General features: G+C 41.9%; 1 protein-coding gene across 3 annotated transcripts in view; it reads left to right on the forward strand.

Annotated features, from left to right (window-relative positions):
- The first annotated feature begins 20,504 nt into the window (after positions 1-20,504).
- Positions 20,505-23,766, forward strand: part of PANK2 (pantothenate kinase 2) — a 30,555-nt gene continuing 27,293 nt past the window's right edge. The window contains exon 1 of one of the 3 annotated variants that reach the window (XR_003103125.2): positions 20,505-22,423. Coding sequence is in view for 1 of the 3 variants with exons in the window: in XM_006072934.4 (XP_006072996.1) it covers positions 22,147-22,423 (277 nt within the window). In the remaining 2 variants the exon portion in view is untranslated. The remainder of the gene's footprint in view (positions 22,424-23,766) is intronic. The other 2 variants (XM_006072934.4, XM_025264025.3) reach the window with 2 other exon arrangements.

Consider the following 23,766-nt stretch of genomic DNA (forward strand, 5'->3'; position numbering starts at 1 on the left):
GTTCCATGTCTCTGTTGTTCCATTTCTAGTTCTAACTGTTGCTTCTTGACCTGCATACAGGTTTTGCAGGAAGCAGGTAAGGTGGTCCAGTATTCCCATCTCTTTAAGCATTTTCCAGTTTGTTGTAATCCATACAAGTCAAAAGCTTTAGCGTAGTCAATGAAGCAGAAGTAGATGTTTTTCTGGCATTCTCTTGCTTTTTCTGTGATCCAACAGATGTTGGTGATTTGACCTCTGATTCCTCTACCTTTCTCAATGTAACTTGTACATCTGGAAGTTCTTGGTTCATGTACTTTTGAAGCCTGGCTTGGAGAATTTTGAGCATTACTTTGCTAGCATGTGAAATGAGTACAGTTATGTGGTAGTTTGAACATTCTTTGGCATTGTCCTTCTTTGGGATTGGAATGAAATCTGACCTTTTCCAGTCCTGTGGCCACTGCTGAGTTTTCCAAATTTGCTGGCATATTGAGGGCAGCACTTTAACAGCATTATCTTTTAGGATTTGAAGTAGCTTGGCTGGAATTCCATCACCTCCACTTGTTTTGTTTGTAGTGATGCTTCCTAAGGCCCACTTGACTTCGCACTCCAAGATGTCTGGCTCTAGGTGAGTGATCACACCATCGTGGTTATCTGGGTCATGAAGATATTTTTTGTATAGTTCTTCTGTGTATTCTTGCCACCTCTTCTTAATATCTTCTGCTTCTGTTATATGCTATAGGGTGGCATGTAACATGGAAGCTTGCTTCATTAGAGCAAGTAAGAAGAAATTTAAATCTCTAAAAATAGAATCAAAATGGAAAAAAAAAATGGACTCAGTTATATATTGAGTTGTTGGCTGAACTACACAGAAATAAATTATTTCAAATGGCTTTAAACCACAATTTGCTTTTTCATTCCTAGTAGAAGGCATTCTAAGGACAGAAAGGACTGCATAAAAATCTTAAACAGTATTTAGTAATTACATTATTGATAATATTGATATTTTTACTCTGAAACTATTATCTATATATTTAAAGATAAAGCAAATAAGTAATGAATGTTGTTAAGTCCTTTGATTTTCAGGTTAAAATAAAAGAAATTAGACAAAAACTCTGTAACCTTAAAAATGAATGCAAATTAGTATAAATCCATGATATATTTTTTTTCTTTAAAATTTTCTAGCTCTATCCATCAAGATGGCCTAGAAAAAATGAACAGCCCCATAGCAATGCTCACTCTGAGTGTCCAAATTGTAGCTTTTAAATACCATGTTCCATTGAAAGGAACAATTACTCCTTGAAGAAATGGCTGATTCAAGATTTGGACTAAAAATTTAGAGTTGAGGTTGGAACTTCTTGTTATACAAGGCAGCTGTTTAAGACTACTAGAGTCACTTTTTTTGTTGCTTTTTAAGTTTTTAAAATTAATTAAAAAATTTTTGGTCATGTTGTATGGCATGTGGGATCCTAGTTCCCTGACCAAGGGTCAAATCCATGACCCCTGCAAAGGAAGCATGGAGTCCCAGCCACTGAACCACCAGGGAAGTGTCTATAGTCATGTTTAAATGACCAAGGAGTCAATCTAAAGGGCAAACATGGAACAATTTGAACTCAAAAGGGAGAGTGACTCTAATGTATTGAAAGAAATTGAATATATTTTAAAAAGGCTTAAGTTTAATAATAATACTTAACAATACTTAAAATAATTCATTGGTCACCTCTAGAAGATGCTAGAAAATGAATTCATTCCAAAATACCATGTTCATGGTCAATAAAAGGGAAGAATCAATCCTGCATTTTCCATATAAGTTGTACTTCAGGATACCATAGAGTTGATGAGGGAAGTTTCTTGTTTATTAGATAATTCCAGTTAATCAAAGGCAGAAGAGACAACAGAATTAAAATATCACAATTTCATAGCCCTTAATCAAATAATATATATCACCATTAGGCAGTATTACCAACAGGTAATAGGTAAATAGCTTTCCAGTAGGTGGAAAGCTGGGATGGAGAACTTTATAATGGATGGACCGGTCTGATGATCCCTGAACCAAATCAAAAAAAGATCATAGGGGCTTCCCTGGTGGTCTAGTGGCTAAGATTCCATGCTCCTAATGCAGAGGGCATGGGTTCAATCCCTGGTCAGAGAACTAGATCCCTCATGCCCTAACTGAGACCCAGTGCAGCCAAAAAATTAAACATTTAGTATATGTGCTGCAGAAGCAAGCAGTAAACAAATATATTTTAAAAAAGAGATAGTGATGCAAAGTAGTTGATGTTATGAACTAGAATTTTTCTGTTCTCCTGAGGAGATGAATAAGAAGTAAATAGCTCCACCTGTGAGGAATTATTTTAAAGAAAGCAAACCTAAATCTAATCAAACCTCTAGCTCTATCAGATTATAAGAACTATAGGGGAGAGAAGAACAAGTTAAATTACAAACATTCAGTCATCAAGATCCTGTATGTGGAAGCTCTTCAAACAAACAACCTGGTTTCTTCAATAAATAAAATGCAAAGGAAAAATAGAGGGAAAACCTAGAGGTTAAAAAAGATTAAGAGACAAAATAATCAGATGCAATATGTTGACCTTATTTGGAAATTAATTTGAGCAAAACAATTGTTTAAACAAAGACTGACAATAATGTAAGTTTAAACACTGACTGTAGTTAATGATATTGGAAAAATTAATTTTTTGTGTTATAATGTGCTCTGTGAAAGTGTTAAAAAACAGTCTTTATCCTTTATGAGTATCCATAAGAGTATTTATGATGAAGGAATTCTGTGGCAGTTCTAGTGGACAGGTTAGAACCCAGTGCTTTGGGACCCAGGTTCGATCCCTAATTGGGACCTAAGATCTCATAAGCTGCAACTTGCAGCCAAAAAGAAAATAGAGTATTTATGATAAAGTGATGTGTCTTGGATTTACTTCAAAATAATCCACGCAGGCATAGAAGGGTGAGAGCAAAGATGAAACAAGAAAGACTATGAATTGAATATTGTTGAAGTTGCATGATAGGAAGTAAGTGTTCATGATGTCTGACTTTTGTACAGTTTTGATGTTTTCCAGAATAAAATCTTAAGTGTTAATTGCTCAGTCGTGTCTGACTGTTTGTGACCCCATAGACTGTAGCCCACTAGGTTACTCTGTCCATGAAATTCTTCAGGCAAGAATATTGGAGTGGGCAGCCATTCCCTTCTCTATGGGATATTCTAAACCTAGGAATCGAACCCGGGTCTCGGGCATTAGCAGGTGGACTCTTTAATGTCTGAATACCAGGAACCCACATTTTTCTTGTGTCCTGATAGCATGACTTCCCAAATCAATTTGCTGAAACCAGAGAGCCATGTTCCCCACGTCATTTATGGTGGAGTAGAAGGATGTGTGCTTATCTCCTGTGAGGACACCAAAATTGCAGCTAGCTGCTGAACAACCATCCACAGGAGGATGTTGGAACCCACCACAAAAAGATACCACACATCGAGGGACAAAGGAGAAGCCACAAGATGGTAGGAGGAGTGCAATCACAATAAAATCAAATACCAAAGCTGCTGAGTGGGCAACTCACAAACTGGAGAACAAGGATAGCAAAGTAGTTCTCCCATTGTTGTGAGGGTTCTAGGGCCCACATCAGGCTTCCCAACCTGGGGATCCAGCAAAGGGACTGGAAATCCCCAAGGAATCTGAAGCACAGCAGGATTTGATTATAGAGCTTCCACAGGACTGGGGCAAACAGAGATCCTTGGCAGGCACAAACAAAATCTTGTGTGCACCAGGACCCAGGGGAAAGGAGCACTGACCCCACAAGAGAACGAGCCACACCTACCTGCGAGTCTTTGAGGATCTCCTGTGGAGGGAGAAAAAGTTGATGCTGTTAAAGTGCTGAACTCAATATGCCAGCAAATTTGGAAAATGCAGCAGTGGCCACAGGGCTGGAAAAGGTCAGTTTTCATTCCAGTCCCAAAGAAAGGCAATGCCAAAGAATGTTCAAACTACTGCATAATTGTACTCATTTCACACACTAGCAAAGTAATGTTCAAAATTCTCCAAGCCAGGCTTCAACAGTATGTGAACTATGAACTTACACATGTTCAAGCTGGATTTAGAAAAAGCAGAGGAACCAGAGATCAAATTGCCAACATCCACTGGATCATCAAAAAAGCAAGAGAGTTCCAGAAAAACATCTATTTCTGCTTTATTGACTATGCCAAAACCTTTGACTTTGTGGATCACAACAAACTGTGTAAAGTTCTTCAAGAGATGCGAATACCAGACCACCTTACCTGCCTCCTGAGAAATCTGTATGCAGGTCAGGAAGCAATAGTTAGAACTGGACATGGAACAACAGACTGGTTCAAAACTGGGAAAGGAGTATGTCAAGGCTGTATATTGTCACCCTGATTATTTAACTTATATGCAGAGTACATCATGGGAAATGCTGGACTGGATGAAGCACAAGTTGGAATCAAGATTGCTGGGAAAAATATCAATAACCTCAGACATACAGATGACACCAGCCTTATGGCAGAAAGCGAAGAGGAACTAAAGAGGCTCTTGGTGAAAGTGAAAGAGGAGAGTGAAAAAGTTGGCTTAAAACTCAACATTCAGAAAACTAAGAACATGGCATCTGGTCCCATGACTTCATGGCAAATAGATGGGAAAACAATAGAAACAGTGACAGATTTATTTTCTTGGGCTCCAAAATCATTGCAGATGGTTTCTGCAGCCATGACATTAAAAGACATTTGCTCCTTGGAAGAAAAGCTATGACCAACCTAGACAGTATATTAAAAAAGAGTCATTACTTTGCCAACAGAGGTCCATCTTGTCAAAGTTATGGTTTTTCCAATAGTCATGTATAGATGTGAGAGTTGGACTATAAATAAAGCTGAGTGCCAAAGAATTGATGCTTTTGAACTGTAGTGTTGGAGAAGACTCTTGAGAGTCCCTTGGAGTGCAAGGAGATCAAACAAGTCAATCCTCAAGGAAATCAGTCTTGAATATTCATTGGAAGGACTCATGCTGAAGCTGAAACTCCAATACTTTGGCCACCTGATGTGAAGAACTGACTCATTGGAAAAGACCCTCATGCTGGGAAAGACTGAAAGCACAGGAGAAGGGCATGACAGAGGATGAGATGGTTGGATGGCATCCCTGACTTGATGGACGTGAGTTTGAGCAAATTCTGGGAGCTGGTGATGGACAGGGAAGCCTGGTGTGCTGCAGTCCATGGGGTCACAAGGAGTCAGACACAACTTAGTGACTGAACTGAACTGAACTATGGAGGGAGGATCAAAAGTGACCTGCAGGAAGGACAAGGGCTCTGGCAGCAGCAGTCCTGGCAGGCATGTGTTGGCTTAAGTCCTTTTTGGAGGTCAACAGTAGCCCTACCACAGAGCCTGTAGACTCCAGGACTGGGTTGCCTCAGGCCAAACAACTAACATGGAGGGAGCACAGCCCCACCCACTCAGCAGACAACTGGATTAGAGATTTACTGAGCATGGCCCTGCCCACCAGAGAAAGACCCAGTTTTCCCCACAACCAGTCCCCCATGATCAGGAAGCTTGTACAAGCCTCTTATCCTCATCCATCAGAGTGCAGACAGAAGAAGCAAGAACAATAATCCTACAGTCTCCAGAACAAAAATCACAATCACAGAATGTTAACCGAAATGATCACATGGATCACAGCCTTGTGTGACTCAACGAAGCTCTGAGCCATGCTGTGCAGGGCCATCCAAGACAGGTGGGTCATGGTGGAGAGTTCTGACAAAATGTGGTTCCACTGGGGAAGGGAATGGCAAACCATTTCAGTGTTCGTGCCTCGAGAACCCCATGAACAGTATGAAAAGGCAAAAAGATGACACTAGAAGATGAGTCACCTAGGCTGGTAGGTGTCCAATTTGGTACTGGGGAAGAGTGGAGAAATAGCTTGAGAATGATGTGTCTGTTGGTGAAAGTAAAGCCTAATGCTGTAAAGAACAATGTTGCATAGGAACCTGGAATGTTAGTTCTATGAATCAAGTTAAATAGGACTTGGTCAAGCAGAAGATAGCAAGAGTAAACATTGACATTTTAGGAATCAGTGAACTAATGGACTGCAAAATGGACTGGAATGAGCAGATTTAATTCAGATAACCATTATATCTACTGTTGTGGGCAACAATCCCTTATAATAAATGGAGTAGCCCTGATAGTAAAAACAAAAAAGAGTCTGAATACAGTACTTGGGTGCAATCTCAAAAATGATAGAATGATCTTGGTTCATTTCCAAGGCAAACCATTCAAATTCATAGTTGTGGAAGTCTTTGCCCCAACAACTAATGGTGAGGAAGCTGATGTTGAACGGTTCTATGAAGACCTACAAGACCTTCTAGAACACACAGACAGACAGACAGACAGACACACACACACACATATCCTTTTCATCATAGGGCACTGGAATGCAAAAGTAGGAATTCAAGAGATCCTTGGAGTATCAGGCAACTTTGCCCTTGGAATACAAAATGAAGTAGGGCAAAGGCTAACAGAGTTTTGCCAAGAGAATGCACTGGTCATAGGAAACAGCCTCTTCCAACAACACAAGAGATGGCTCTACACATGGACCCAGGTGGTCAATACCAAAATTAGATTGATTTTATTCTTTGCAGCCAAAGATGGAGATACTCTATGCAGTCAGCAAAAACAAGACCTGGAGTTGACTGTGGCTCAGATCATGAGCTCCTTATTGCAAAATTTGGACTTAAATTGAAGAAAGTAGGGAAAGCCACTAGACCATTCAGGTATGACCTAAATCTAATCCCTTATGATTATACAGTGGAGGTAACAATAGACTCAAGGGATTAGATCTGGTAAACAGAGTACCTGAAGAGCTATGGATGGAAGTTCGTAACACAGTACAGGAGGTGGTGACCAAAACCATTGCAAAGAAAAAGAAATGCAAGAAGGCAAAGTGGTTGTCTGTGGAGGCCTTACAAATAGCTGAGAAAAGAAGAGAAGCAAAAGGCAAGGGAGAAAGGGAAAGATATACCCAACTGAATACAGAGTTCCAGAGAATAGCAAGGAGAGATAAGAAAGCCTTCTTAAGTGAACAATGCAAAGAAATAGAGGAAAACAATAGAATGGGAAAGATTAGAGATATCTTCAAGAAAGTTAGAGATACCAAGGGAACATTTCATGCAAAGATGGGCACAATAAAGGACAGAAATGGTATGGACCTAGCAGAAGCAGAAGATATTAAGAAGAGGTGGCAAGAATACACAGAAGAACTATATAAATAAGGTCTTAATGACCCAGATAACCATGATGATGTGGTCACTCACCTAGAGCTAGACATCCTGGAGTGCGAAGTCAAGTGGGCCTTAGGAAGCATTACTACAAACAAAGCTAATAGAGGTGATGAAATTCCAGCTGAACTATTTAAAATTTAAAAGATGGTGCTCTTAAAGTGCTGCACTCAATATGTCAGCAAATTTGGAAAATTCGGCAGTGGCCACAGGACTGGAAAAGGTCAGATTTCATTTCAATCCCAAAGAAAGGCAATGCCAAAGAATTTTCAAACTACTGTACAATTGCTCTCGTTTCACATGCTAGCAAGTTAATGCTCAAAATCTTTCAAACTAGGCTTCAACAGTCTATGAACCAAAAACTTGCAGATGTACAAGCTGGATTTAGTAAAGGCAGAGGAAACAGATCAAATTGCCAACATCTTTTGGATCATAGAAGAAGAAAGGGAATTCCCCCAAAAAATCTACTTCTGCTTCATTAACTATGCTATAGCCTTTAACTGTGTGGGTCACAACTGTGGAAATTTCTTAAAGAGATGGGAATACCAGACTACCTTACTTGCCTCCTGAGAAAGCTGTATGCAGGTCAAGAAACAACAGTTAGAACCAGATGTGGAATGATGGACTGGTTCAAAACTGGGAAAGGAGTATGTCAAGGCTGTATATTGTCACCCTGCTTATTTAACTTATATGCCGAGTACATCATGTGAAATGCTGGGCTGCATGAATCAGAAGCTGGAATTGAGGTTGCAGGGAGAAATATCAACAACCTCAGATATGTAGATGATACCGCTCTATTGTCAGAAAGTGAAGAGAAACTAAAGACCCTCTTGATAAGAGTGAAAGAGGAGAGTGAAAAATATGGCTTAAAACTCACCATTCTAAAAACTAAGATCATGTCATCAGTCCCATCACTTCATGGCAAATAGATGGGGAAAAAGTTAAATAGTGAAATTTTATATCCTTGGGCTCCAAAATCACTGCAGACGGTGACTGAAACCATGAAATTAAAAGACTCTTGCTCCTTTGAAGAAAAGCTGTGACAAACCTAGACAGCGTATAAAAAGCAGAGATATCACTTTGCCTACAAAGGTCCATAAAAATCAAAGCAATAGTTTTTCCAGTAGTCATGTATGGATATGAGAGTTCCACCATAAAGAAGGCTGAGCACCAAAGAATGCTTTTTTGATGCTTTTGAATTGTGGTGCTGAAAATGACTCTTGATAGTCCCTTGGACTGCATGAAGGTCAAACTAGTCAATCCTAAAAGAAATCAACCTTGTATATTCATTGGAAGGATTGATGATGAAGCTGAAGCTCCAATACTTTGGCTATCTGATGTGAAGAGCTGACTCATTTGAACAGACCCTGATGCTGGGAAAGATGAGGGCAGGAGAAGGGTGGACTTACATGAGATGGTTGGATAGCATCATCAAGTTAGTAGTTGTGAATTTGAGCACACTGTGAGACAGTGAAGGTCAGGGAAGCCTGGTGTGCTGCAGTTCATAGAATCGCAAAGAGATGGACATGACAGTGACTGAAGAACAACAACCAAATAGTAACTGTACAACAAAGGAGTATTTGTTAATACTTGTTAAATAGCTGATATTTGTTAAGCACTTACTCTGTTGTAGAAAAAATGCTAACTGCTCAATGTATATTATTTAATTATCCCCGAAGCCCATTTTAAAAGTTTTTATCTTTCTATAACACAGACTATATATGTGTTTATATATATTTTTTCAGTTAAAATATTGTAGGAATCACTCCATAGCATAAAAAAATTTTATAAATTCCTTTTGATGGCTGTATAGCTTTCCATTATTTAGACCTGTCATAGTTTATTCAAATAAGGTTTAGCTAGGGTAAGCAGCTTAACCTAAATCACTCAGTTGGTGCAGCCAAGATTACAAAAGTTTTTGTTGACTCTTAAATATACATTTGAAACTACTCTGTCTCAAACTTTAATACATTTATTAATCACCTGAGGCTCTGGCTAAAAAATGTAAATAAAGTGGGTCTGGGGGTATGGCCTGAGAGTATTCATTTCTTACAAACTATTAATTATGCCAAAGAAAGTCAGCCTAGTATGCTGGCTATCAACCTTGACTGCACATTGGAATCACCTATGCTATGCTAAGTCACTTCAGTCGTGTCCGACTCTGTGTGACCCCAGAGACGGCAGCCCACCAGGCTCCCCCGTCCCCGGGATTCTCCAGGCAAGAACACTGGAGTGGGTTGCCATTTCCTTCTCCAATGCATGAAAGTGAAAAGTGAAAGTGAAGTCGCTCAGTCGTGTCCGACTCCTAGCAACCCCATGGACTGCAGCCCACCAGGCTCCTCCATCCATGGGATTTTCCAGCAAGCATACTGGAGTGGGGTGCCATTGCCTTCTCCGTGGAATCACCTGGGGAGTATTAAACATTACTGATGCCTGGGTCCCACCTCTAGAGGTGCCAACTTTATTTGTCTGGGATATAGCCTGGCTATCTTTTTTTCCCCAAAGCTCCCCAGGTGATTCCTGGGTGCAGCCTGGGCTACTCACTACTGCCCCAGAAGTCTGATTTGTTCTGAGGGATTCTTCTGCTATCATTAACCTGCTCCTTATCAAGCTGGCTTCTGCTCAGGAGTTGATTGGCATCAGAAGAATTCTATCTGAGAGTAGTCTGATGTCATATTACAGCCTGCTCCAATCATCTTATCTGAAGTTAGTTCTGCTTTTATATTTTTGGCCCACTGTGTGCTAACCATGTATCTTTTGGGCTGGGAGAGGGTATACAAAGATGATAAAGCCACAGCTCTTTCTCTCAAAAATGTTTGTGAACCAGCTGTTTTTCTCTTTGAGGTAAGCCCTAGAAACAGTAAGAAGAATAGAGAGTATTGAGTTTATGAGCCCAAAGCATCACACCCCTTTCTAATATTTTTCTAGGAGACAGAGACAGGAGTCCGATAGTGTTCAAAATACCATTCTTCTAAACTTCTGAAGCTGGTTGAAGAGTATGGTTTTAGGTCTATGGCTCATGCTCCAGCCTTGATTTTGACAGTCTTGTCCATCTGTTCACAGTGTTCTGTATACTTCAGGCCTCCCCCTCATCCCCACAGGGGTGACTTCTTACTAGGTGGTAGGTAGCAGAGCAGAAAGCACATACCTGACAAGCCCCTGACACCGACAGGGGAGGGAGTTAAGGCCCAGCCAAGCCTGCCCAGTTCCTTCTTTCAAATTTATCAGTGAGATGATACATTCCTCCTTCTATGGGGAGAGAAGCATCCTTATCTTGTACCACATGGGTAGCTGCCATCTCTGGCCATGCTTAGGGCCGGCCCCAGTGCCATGGCTGGTTGTGCACATGATTGGAGCTTACTGGCTCTTGGAGTCGGTCAGGTTTATTTGTTAACGTCCCAGAACCTCAGCTGCTCTGACTTTTGTGGTCTTCAGGAAAGGTACGTCAGTATGCATGCTTCATCCTTGAGTATTGATAGGTGTTTTTGGAAGAGTTTTGTTTTTGCTTTGTTTTGTTTTACAAATCATTTGATTCCTTTGGGGTTTATAGTTAAGGCCTCATTCATTTGGAGACCTTTGATTTCAAATTGAAGATATTTCAGGCAGGGGCCAATCTGATTTTTCTTCTGCTCAGATAGTCAGAAATATTTATTAAGAGCACTGGACTAGGCCCTCTGGGCTCAGTGACACACCAGTGACCCAGGGTCCTTGCCTCATGGAATTTCAGTCTAGTAGAGAGCTGAGTGGGAAATGAAAAAAGAAGTATGCAACAAAAAGGAGTTTTAAGTTATTGAAAGCTGTAACGAAGAGTATATGAGGGAAAGTTTCTTTTTTTTTTTTGGCAGCATGGGTTGTGGGACCTCAGTTCCTTAACTAGGGATTGAACCTGGGCCCTTGGCAATAAGAATACAGTGTCCTAAAAAAAAAAAAAAAAAAAGAATACAGTGTCCTAACCACTGGACAGCCAGAGAATTTCAAAGGGAAAGTTTCTTTTCTTTTTTTTAACCCTTTATTTCCTATTGAGGTATAGCTGATTAACAATGTTGTGATAGTTTCCGGTGAACAGTGAAGGGACTCAACCATATGTATGCATGTATCCATTATCCCCCAAACCCTCCTCCCATCCAGGCTGCCATATAACACTGAGCAAGAGTTCCATGTGCTATACAATAGGTCCTTGTTGGTTATCCATTTTAAATATAGTAGTGTGTACATGACCATCCTAAACTCCCTGTTTGAAGGGAAACTTGCTTATAAACATTTGCCATATGACTCAGTCCTTGGGATGAAATCACATACACACAAACAGAGTTGTACACGAATTTCATAGTAGCTTTGTTTGCAATAGCCAACAATTGGAAACAACCCAAAGATGCCCACCAGGTGGTGAAAAGAGGTATTTTCTGTATAGTGGAGTACTACTCAGCAATAAAAATGAACTAACTACTGATATACCAACATGGATGCATCTCCAAAACATTATGCTGACAAAAAGAATTTAGCCTGAAAAGAATATATTCTGAATGATTCTCTACATATAAAAGCCTGGAAAAATCAAATATAACCCAAAGAGATGGAAATCAGAGTGGTGATTGGCTGGGTCCAGGGGTGGGAATGCTTGGGAAGGGGTACAAGGAAATCTTTAGGATGATGAAAAAGTTTTTGATTTTGCTGATGGTGGCTACATTTATCAAAACTCATCAACCTGTGCATTTAAAATGGGTGCACTTTATTATATAAATTATACCTCCAATATTTTGGCCACCTGATGCAAAGAACTGACTCATTTGAAAAGACCCTGATGTTGGGAAAGATTGAAGGCAGGAGGAGAAGGGGACGACAGAGGATGAGATGGTTAGATGGCATCACCGACTCAATGGACATGCGTTTCGGTAAACTCTGGGAGTTCGTGATGGACAGGGAGGCCTGGCGTGCTGTGGTTCATGGGGTCGCAAAGAGTCGGACACGACTGAGCGAATGAGCTGAACTGAACTGAACTGAAATTTGATCAAAATGCAATTAGAGTAGAGAGGAAGGAAGTGAAAAAAAGAGATGAATAATGGGCAGGAAAGGGAATAATACCTATTTAGAGAGGGTGGTGGTGAGGGGATTCTCTGAAGGAGAACATTTAAGCTGAATGTTCTGCTTAAATGTATCTGCCTGCCAATGCAGGAGACACAGGAGATGCGGGTTTGATCCCTGGTTCAGGAAGATCCCTTAGAGGAGGAAATTACAACCTACTCCAGTATTCTTGCCTGGAGAATCCAATGAACAGAGGAGCCTGGTGGACTATAGTCCACGGGGTCACAAAGAGTTAGACATGACTGAGCTTCTGAGCACACCATGCTATGCATGGAAAGGACTAAAGGAATAAAGGATGAAGACAGTTGGGCTGGAGTGGGGAAAGGGGTTCTCCAGGCAGGAAGAATAGCAGATACAAAGGCCTTGAGGTAGGGAAGAGAAAGTAAAACTGCTTTGGCTGTGATAATTAACTGGATGAAGAAGATTGACTGGAAGATGTCTGGCCTACTTAAAGTAACAAAATATCTGAGAAATTTGAGTAGCACCCCCATAACCTGCAAATGTTAATGATCAATAACAAAGCATCTTCATCTGTTCACTGGTACAGGTCCCATAAAGACCTCTTGATACTTTATAAGCCACTCTTAAGTCAATATAAGAGCGTAGTGAAAATACGCTCTTGAGAGTAGTGAAAATAGTTTTCATTAAAATCACTTTCATTAATGTAGATTGGTGTTCTCTTTCAGTGACTATGACCAGTAGTAGGGATTCTGAGAGGAGAGTATAATAGAGAAAGTTCTGCAGAAGACTCTATTTGCCAAAATAAGGTAGACATTTCTTCTTTTGTGCATTTCAGTCTCTTCAGCTGCCTGAAATTTAAGGTTCCTTCAGAAATGGATTCTTAGCCCTTATGGTTGTTGTTTAGTTGCTAAATCATATCTGACTCTTTTGTGACCCCATGGACTGTAGCCCACCAGCCTCCTCTGTTTATGGGATTTCCCAGGCAAGAATGCTGGAGTGGGTTGCCATTTTCTTCTCCAGGGGATCTTCCTAACCCAGGGATTGAACCCTAGTCGCCTGCATTTCAGGCAGATTATCATTAAGCCACCAGGGAAGTCTCAGCCCTTAAGGTGGGAAAGTTAAAATTCAGGACATTAGATCTAGGGAGAGGACAGGGTAAGTGGCCTTGACAATGAGGGCTTGATCTCCATAAGCTCTGGTTTCAGGAAACAATGAAAGCTAGATTAAGAAAAAAGGGGGGGATAGGGTGACTTTGGAAGTGTCTCTGAATGTTATGGAAAGAACCAAAAGACATGCATGTGTTTAGTTCAGGAAAAGATGAAAATAGGCAGGACTGGGAGAGCTGGAAAAGCATTCTGTTTTGCTTTGTGTATCTGTTTATTCTTGGGTTTATTTGCAGACCAGCTTTCTCTGTTTCTTTGCCTTCATGCAGAATATTACACTTTCAGAAGTGAGTCCTCATTTCAAAGTAGTATGGTTATGAAGTATACAAACTTGGCTGTTGGGGCCTAATCTATCCAAGGATAGGGGGAGTTCTTGGAGAAGAGCGGATAGTTGGAAGCTAGGCAGATACCAAACTTGTTTACTACAAAGATGTTAGTATTTTAAAGAATTCCAAAGTTGCTCTGTTGGCTTCCCAGGTAGTACAGTGGTAAAGAATCTGCCTACCAATGCAGGAGACCTAAGAGATGTTGGTTTGATCCCTGGGTTGGGAAGATTCCCTGGAGAAGGATATGGCAACCCACTGCAGTATTCTTGCCTGGAAAATCTCATGGTCAGAGGAACCTGGTGGCCTACAGTTCATGGGGTCACAGAGTTGGACACAACTTAGTGACTGAGCACGCAAAGTTGCTATTGCCACTGTAATTATTTCATTATCAACACATTTGTGTGTGTGTGTGTTACTCTGTGACAGGCACTGTAGGTGATATGAAGAGGCAAACTCTTATTTTAGTAGTTCTCATAATCTAGCTGGGATTACTAAGTATACCAAGAATTTTACGACAAGGAATTGTTGTAAATGCCATTAAGAGTGATATAACATCTCTTCACAATTAATTAAAATTTGAGATATTTCCCTTTTTATTATTTCTAGTTTTGTCTATTTGAATAAATTTTTTATTTAGTTAATACTATGAAAGTTCAGTTCAGTTCAGTCGCTCAATCGTGTCCAACTCTTTGCGACCCCATGAATCGCAGCACGCCAGGCCTCCCTGTCCATCACCAACCCCTGGAGTTCACTCAGACTCATGTCCATCGAGTCAGTGATGCCATCCAGCCATCTCATCCTCTGTCGTCCCCTTCTCCTCCTGCCCCTAGTCCCTCCCAGCATCAGAGTCTTTTCCAATGAGTCAACTCTTTGCATGAGGTGGCCAAAGTACTGGAGTTTCAGCTTTAGCATCATTCCTTCCAAAGAACACCCAGGATCGATCTCCTTTAGAATGGACTGGTTGGATCTCCTTGCAGTCCAAGGAACTCTCAAGAGTCTTCTCCAACACCACAGTTCAAAAGCATCAATTCTTCAGTGCTCAGCTTTCTTCACAGTCCAACTCTCACATCCATACATGACCACTGGAAAAACCATAGCCTTGACTAGATGGACCTTTGTTGGCAAAGTAATGTCTCTGCTTTTGAATATGCTGTCTATGTTGGTCATAACTTTCCTTCCAAGGAGTAAGCATCTTTTAATTTCATGGCTGCAGTCACCATCTGCAGTGATTTTGGAGCCCCCAAAAATAAAGTCTGACACTGTTTCCACTGTTTCCCCATCTATTTCCCATGAAGTGATGGGACTATGAAAGTATTAACTTTTAATTTCTTCATTTTGATCCTTATACTATGGTTGTGCAGGATGTTAACATTAGGAGTAGCTGAGTAGTGGTATATGGGAACTCTCTCTGTATTATTCCTGAAACTTTTCTGTAAATTGAAAAATTGTTCAAAATAAAAGTTTTTTTTTAAAGCAGAAAAAGTGAAATATTATAAAAGATCAGAAGGTTTACAGCTAACTGTAATCAATGAAGACTTTAAGGAGGAGGTATCATTTGGTGTAAGCCATGAAAGTTGGATTGGATTTCAATAGGCAGAAATAGGGTGGGAAGGAATTTCATGTTGGATGAGCCAAGTCTTAGAGCAGAATAAAAGTAAGGTGTCTATCTGGAGAACTGTGAAATTTACTTTGCTGCATGTTGTATAAGCATATGAGAAGTAATGAGGAAAAGTGGAAAAATGCCAAATAATGGGGTTCTTTGGATATTAAGTTGTTTGGACTTTATTCTGTAGGCAAAGAAGCCGTTGAAATCTTTTAAACAGAGGAGAGATTATAAATAGGATGATGGGGAGTTCTCTGGTGGTCCAGTGGTTAAGACTCCAAAGCAGGGGGCACAGGTTTGATCCCTGATTGGGAAAATAAGATCCCACATGATGTGCAGCATGTCCAAAAGATGTAAAATAACAGCACAATGGTTTAGTAAGATTAACTGACCAGTAGGCCAGAAAGTAGAGAAACTAGAAGTGGAGCACACATTTAGGAGGTAACTGAAATAAATGACTGATTAGATAATGCCTCTTTGTCCAGATGATAGCCACTAGGCACTGTGGCATTTGACCACTTGTCATATGTTGAAATGATAGTATTTGGGATATATTGGATTAAATAAAATATAATATTAAAATGAATTTAACCTGTTTCTTTTTACTTTTCAAAACATGGCTACTAGAAATTTTACTTTTTTTGAGGGGTGGAGTCTGTGCTGCTTGTGGGATGCTAATTCCCCAACTAGGGATTGAACCTCACTCTCCACAGTGAAAGCATGTAGTCCTAACCACTGAACCACCAGGGAATTCCTTAGAAATTTTAAATCACACACATGATTTGCATTATATTTCTATTGAACACTGCTGGATGCAAAGAAAGAGGGAAATAAATCAAGTTGCTCAGGGCAATGGAAATGGCACTATCAATAAGAGAGCTAAGGAAAGTGGGACTGTGAGAAAAGAGGATAAGCTTGTTTTCAGAAAAAAATGCTTTTACATAGATTTATTTGGGAGTGAAATAAAAAGTTGTACTTAATTTTACCTTAAATTTCTCAAACTTATTTGACCATAGATTGCTTTTCTAACAATTATTAAGTGCTAAAATATTAGTGCTTATCTAGTGTGCGGGTGTGCTCAGTTGCTAGATTGCGTCTGACTCTGTGACCCCCATGGACTGTAAGCCACCAGGCTCCTCTGTCCATGGGCAAGAATACTGGAATGGGTTGCCATTTTCTCCTCCGGGGGATCTTTCTGACCTAGGGATCGAACCTGCATCTCTTGTGTCTCCTGTGTTGGTAGGTGGATTCCTTGTCGCTGCTGGGAAGCCAATCCACATCAGAGACATTCAGTCAAAGATAAGATAGGCCTTGAGCTTGCAAACTAGGAGAAAATTTCAGTCCTTTCAATACCTGGGAAGAATAGAATCTTCCATATCTAGGATCTCTATCCCTCCTCAATAGTAGATTGTGGGTCAGGGGTCAGGCCTTGGAAGACTGTCTAGGAGCTTAAGAACTTCGTGTTCTATATATCTTTGTCCTTTGGGAAAGACTGTAGGCAAGGTTTTCCCCAAACTCCCTACACTATTATACTCTGAAAAAAGTTCTTGTGCTTGAAAGAGGCCTGATCTACACTTTTTATTTCCTTGGCACTAATGGAGTCTGATGAAAGGAGAAAGAACTTGTGGCTTCACATGCTTGTGATCATATTTTCCTTTTTACTTTCCAGTGATCCTTTACTTTAGCTGCAAGAAAACTCATTGGAAACTCAGAGAGTCTGTCCCCTGGTTTTTGAGAAGTATTTAAGAGGATATGACTCATTAGGAACCAGAAGACACACTGTGGGCTCCAAGATTGTTTCCAGTGATTCTTTCTCTCCTGGTATTCTTATCCTTGTGTATTACCAACTCATGTTGGGCTGGTCTGTGTAATATGTGGAATATCGTAGAAATGACAGAATATGACTTCACAGGCTAGATCCTAAGACATTGCAACTTCTTCCCTGTTTTCTCTTGGATCACTAGCTCTAGAAGCTAACTGCCATGTTGTGAGGACACTCAGACAGTCCTTTGGAGAGCTCCCATGTTGTGGGAGCTGAGGCCTCCTGCCAACAGCCAGTTTTGTGAGTAAGTCATGTTGGAAGTGGATACTGAAGCCTATTATGCCCTCACATGAAAGACCCTAAGCCAGAACCACGCAGCTAAGTCACTCCGAATTCTTGACCTACAGAAAGTGTGATAATATGTATTACTATTTTAAGCTACTAAATTTGGGGTTATTTTACCTAATAATCAAATTCCCACACGTGTGTGTGTGTGTGTGTGTGTGTGTATAATATATATAGTCTCTTGATTTTTCTTGATTTCTCTGTACTATAACTGGGTGAATTACTCATGTATTGGGCTTTCTTCACAGCTCAGTTGGAAGAATCTGCCTGCAATGTAGAAGACCCAGGTTCAATCCCTGGGTCAGGAAGATACCCTGGAGAAGGAAACGGCAACCCACTCCAGTATTCTTGCCTGGAGAATCCCATGGACAGAGGAACCTGGTGGGCTACAGTCCATGGAGTTGCAAGAGTCGGACATGGCTTAGCGACTAAACCACCAATGTGGTAGAAGTGTGTTTTAAATGACGTTTTGTTGCTGAAATGGCTCTAAATTTGCAAGTCATTACTTTAGAATTTGATTAGTTCTTCTGAAGCACTATGCTTACCATGACCCCTGTTCTTCTTATTCTGGTGTGTACATCACAATATTCACTTCTCCCCAAGGATAAATAATTGAGAGAAATGATAAAGAACTTAATAACTGAGAGAAGTGATAAAGAACTTAATAATGCTCTCCCTATAAAATAAACTAATAATCACAGAGAAAGAAAACCTCTTACTTGCTACTTTAATTTTTTTTTTTTTGCAAACTGCCCCCCTCCCCGAAGCTTAATCATGAATTTACTTTGCTCCAAGTCAAATCTTCAATTTTTTAAAAAATAAGTTTTACTTAGATATAATACACATACAAAAAAAGTGAACATCTTGATGAAATATTACAAAGTGGACACACTCATGTAACCACCATCCAGACCAAAGAAACCAAACATTAGCAGCCTTTTAGAAGCCTATCTGGTATCTTCTACCTACTACTCTTTTCTCACCCCTCAAAGTAACAAGTATTCTTCCTTCTAAATCATTTATTTATTTATTTTATTTTTATTATTTTTTAACACCAAAAACATTTTATACTGGGGTATAGCCAATTAATAATGTTGTGGTAGTTTCAGGTGAACAGTGAAGGGACTCAGCCACACATACACATGTGTCCATTCTCCCCCAAACCCCCTCCCATCCAGGCTGGCACACAACATTGAGCAGAGTTCCATGTGCTATACAAAAGGTTTTTGTTAGTTATCCACTTTAAATATAGCAGTATGTATGTGACCTTCCCAAAGTCGTTAACTATCCCTTCCTCCGTCAGGAACCTTGAGTTCATTTTCTAAGTCTGTGAGTCTCTTTCTGTTTTTTAAGTAAGTTCTTTTGTATCATTTTAGATTACACATACAAGGGGTGTCATATGATATTTCTTTCTCTGACTTACTTCGCTCAGTATGACACTCTCTAGGTCCATCCATGTTACTGTAAATGGCCTTATTTCATTCTTTTTAATGACTTAGTATTATTCCATTGTATATATATACCACATCTTGTTTATCCATTTCTCTGTCAATGGACATTTAGGTTGCTTCCATGTCTTGGCCATTGTAAACAGTGATGCAATGAACATTGGGGGTACATGCATCTTTTCAGGCCATGTTTTTCTCTGGATATATGCCCAGGAGTGGGGTTCCAGGGTCATATGGTAGCTGTTTTTTCAGGAACGTCCATACCGTTCTCCATAGTGGCAGTACCAATTTACATTTCCACCAACAGTGCAGAAGGGTTCCCTTCTTTCCACATCCTCTCCAGCATTTGTTTGGGATTTTTGATCATTTTTAACTTTTACTTTTCTTGGTTGTGCCACACAGCTTGCAGGATCTTGATTCCCTCACCAGGGACAACCGTGAGTTCCCTGCAGTGGAAGCATGGAGTCCTAACCACTGGACCACCAGGGAAGTCCCTAACATTTTTTATCAATGTTGAACTTCACATAAGTGGAGACATATAGTATGTATTCTTTCATGTATGATTTTTCCCCAATTTACATTTTTTTTACTTAGGATTATAAACACCTTGCCTAATTGTCATTTGTTTCTGCTTCATCTTTTATTTTGGATAAACTTTAATGACAGCCACAGACTGCAAGTCCACACTAGTGAGTGAAGCTGTGTGTATGTATTTAAAACAAGAAAAAGCCTCCCAGTAATTTATTGGAATGTCACTGAACCTGTGCCTTTTGGTTATCATAAGGCAGTAAGTAGTTGAATTTCTCAGGAATCCAGACTGTCAGTTTTTCAAGCTGTATGCCTCTGAATAAGTTGCCACATCATCCAAATGTTCCTAGGAGGATTAAGTAACACGTAAAGACATGTAAAGCTCAACATTCAGAAAACTAAGATCATGGCATCTGGTCCCATCACTTCATGGGAAATAGATGGGGAAACAGGGGAAACAGTGTCAGACTTTATTTTTCTGGGCTCCAAAATCACTGCAGATGGTGACTGCAGCCATGAAATTAAAAGACGCTTACTCCTTGGAAGGAAACTTATGACCAACCTAGATAGCATATTCAAAAGCAGAGACATTACTTTGCCAACAAAGGTCCATCTAGTCAAGGCTATGGTTTTTCCAGTGGTCAAGTATGGATGTGAGAGTTAGACTGTGAAGAAAGCTGAGTGCTGAAGAATTGATGCTTTTGAAGTGTGGTGTTGGAAAAGACTCTTGAGAGTTCCTTGGCCTGCAAGGAGATCCAACCAGTCCATCCTAAAGGAGATCAGTCCTGGGTGTTCATTGGAAGGACTGATGCTAAAGCTGAAACTCCAATATTTTGGCCACCTGATGCGAAGAGTTAACTCATTGGAAAAGACCTGGGTGCTGGGAGGGATTGGGGGCAGGAGGAAAAGGGGATGACAGAAGATGAGATGGCTGGATGGCATCACCCACTCGATGGACATGAGTTTGAGTGAACTCGGAGAGTTGGTGGACAGGGAGGCCTGGTGTGCTGTGATTCATGGGATCGCAAAGAGTTGGACATGACTGAGCAACTGAACTGAAAGACACATAAAAAAGAAAGGGTACACATATTTCAACTGTTGTTTTGATGTTCGGTTTGTCTTGGTGTCTCAGGTGATGATTCTTGATTCTTCAGAATGATTTATTGTAGCTCAGAGACTTGATGTAAAGTCCCTGAAGTCAAGGAAAACCATATTATTTTTTGTTGGGGGAGGCAGAATATGCACTGTTGGGCACCGAGATTTAGAAGAGTAGCTATAGGTTTTCTTGGTTCTTGTAGGATGCCTATGGTGTGGCTTCCTGCAGGAGACAGAATTTCCAGAGGTAGGAAATTGGATTTCCAGAGTTATTCCTACAGTGAGGGGAGCTAGTTTTAGGTGAACACGGTAATTCTATTCAACAAGCAAGAGAAAAGCTCATCCTTCTTGTTCAACCTACCACTAGCTGTCTTAACTAACAGGAAAGATGAACACAAGGGGCATTACAGTCTCTGAGGGAAAGCACTTATGATATAATTAGTGAGCCAGATCCCACTAAACTTGACGGAGTGCCTAGGGGGAACAGCGTTGTGGATCATTCCAGGCGTGGGCAACCTATGGGAGAAGAGCTGCTTGGATGGACCTTCAGTATCTCCGGTGAGTATCTCAGGGCTGGAGGTGACCATGTTCTCGCCCCCCAAAAGGTGATGATTCAAAAATAAAAAAAACCAACTAAGCAAAATCTCCAACAACCCAGGCCCCGAGGCGACCACCAAACCCTTCTACGTCCCCCAGCGCACACCACACAGGAGGGTCCAGATTCCATACAAAAGCCAACCCTACTTCCTGGCTCCCACACCCTCCCTCCTTCACTACAGGAGGGTGGTGAAGGATTTATAACCCACTTCTTTCTTCCAGTTGCCATGGATACCAACCCCAGTCCTTTCATTCCTTCTGGTACTGGGAACAGTCTCTAACGCAAGAGGAATGGAGGGCTCTTTACCCAAACCCGCCAGTGGGAGTGATGGGGGAGGGGGTGGCGGTTAAACAGAGCGCGGAGGACTGGTGGTCTAGACTGCAGCGGTAGAATCAAGACAAAAGCTAAGTTCAGCCGCGGTTCAAGCCCTTCCGTTCGCCAACACTTGCGACCAGACCCTGCGGGACACTGCTGGGCTTAGGGGAGGGGCAAGCCGAGACGACGGGACGCGGGCTGCGGGTCGGGGCGCGAGGCGGCTCCCGGGAGAGTTCCGGGGACCGGAGCGCCGACTTGTGCACTACTAGCTCAGGAGGGTGCAGAGGCTGGAAGAAGGTGCAGGCCCCTCCACCCACTAGTCCATTGGGCGGCGGCACCATCACGCTCTGCTCGGCAACACCGCTCTCCACCTCCGCCCAGCCAGGATCCCCTCCCCCGCCGTCCTCTGCTCCGCCCCGTCCTGGGAGCTTTTCATTGGACGGAGGCGCGGTCGATTCGCCTCGAGTTAGAGAGCCGATTGGACAGGAGGCCGTCGGGCCGCCCCCAACCAGCTTGGATTGGCTTGCTTCGCGTTGGCGCAACGGAAGAGGCGGCCTGCCGAAGGTGCTCTTTTGCTCCGACTGACTTGCCGCGGAGGAGGCGAAAAGGGGACCAGCGCTGGGGGGCTGGCTCGGGCGGCAGCGGTGGCTGCTGCGGATGGGAGCCGGTTGGCTTGCCGTGCCCATGGAGCGCCACGGCAGGGCCGCCGCCACCTCTGCCTCGTCGGCCCGGGAGCCGGTGCCCGGGGGCCCCGATGGGCGGCGGCGGGAGCCACTGCGGCGCCGGGCGAACAGCGCGTCAGCTCCTGCCGTCGGGGCCTCGGCTTCGGCCTCGCCTTCGGTGGAGGGCGTAAGGCGGGATCGGCCAGGTTCCTACAGCGGCGCTACCTCGGCCTCCCGTCAGCGAGTCGAAAGCCTCCGGAAGAAGCGGCCGCGTAAGTGCCCGGCGGGGCGCCTTCGCGCCTCGCCCTGCCCCCTTCCGGCCCGGCCGCCGTTTTTCCCGCGCGCGCCGGCGCGGAGACAGTGCCCCCGCACGGTGGTCCCAGTTGGTGCTTGAGGCTGCAGGCCTCAGGCCCCCCAACACGAGGGCCTCGGGTTCGGCTCCGTCCGCCCCTTTTGTGCAGTGGTTCGCTCTTCTGCTTCTCAGTTGTCCGAGTGGAGAGTCTTTTCTCAGGACCTTTTCTCCGGTTCTTAGCTCCTTGTGCATTCTTTGTCCGAGAGTCACATGATTTTTTTCCTCGAGAAGGCTTCTTTTTCACTCTCTTTCACCACCTCCCTTCCCCCCTGAGTTGTTTGAATCACCAATGTCTCTTCAAGACGTTACATCCTTTTTATCTGGAGATTTTGGGCTCAAGGGAGATGGTTGAGTTGTTGCAAGCCTAAAACTGGATTCCGTGTTCTGTGCGCTAAGCTTTGGCTGCTTTTCTTCCCATGACAATTTGGGTCTTCTCTCATCCAGATATCGTCTCTATTTTCTTTCCATCTCATTGCCGATGTTCACAATTCAGTATTGTTGCGTTCTGGGCTTTTTAGGAATTTTTCTTTTGAGGGAAAAAGACATCTTCCTGACTACCGTCTAGGCGATTGCACATGCCTTTCCCAAAGAATCGGTTTCCCTGTTTTATTATAGCGTCTCTTTTTCTGCTTTGTGGTCTAGTCCATATATATATATATATATATATATTTTTTTTTTTTTTTTTCCTTCCCCTTTCTCTTTACGGGTCTTCAGTTCAAGTCTTCTATCAAGCGGCCATTGCAACTCTTGAAAATATCCACTGTCTTGATACTCTAATATGAACTTTTGGATGGAATAACAGTTTACTAATCCATATGGTTATACTGTTTTTTTCGCTTGTTGACAGATTCCTATTTCAGGAAACCAACTTGTTTTAAACGCAGAATTTGAGAGTGAGAAAGTGGCAGTAAGGTCTTTATTGGATAGTACCTCAGTCTTTATTGGATAGTACCTCAGCCCAACAACCCATTTGCTTTACTCTTCTATGATTTGGATGATTAAATATTAAATGCAGCTCTAGTTGGCTGTGAAAAGTTTGAGAGTTTTCAGTTCTTTTGTCTTTCCCCGTGTTCTTGAAAGAAAGTTAGGAAAGAAAAAAAGAAAAGAAATTGTATACTCTCAGCCTATGCCATTTTTAGAGCCTGGTGTTGAGAAGCACCTCATTTTTAAGTGATGCAAAACTCCTTCATGGTTTTGAACTGCCTCAATTCCAGAGATTCAGCAAATAATCGCAGCCAGGCAGCCAGCTCTTTGTGACCATTG

Source organism: Bubalus bubalis, chromosome 14 (genome assembly GCF_019923935.1).
Source record: "Bubalus bubalis isolate 160015118507 breed Murrah chromosome 14, NDDB_SH_1, whole genome shotgun sequence".
Lineage (NCBI taxonomy): Eukaryota > Metazoa > Chordata > Mammalia > Artiodactyla > Bovidae > Bubalus > Bubalus bubalis.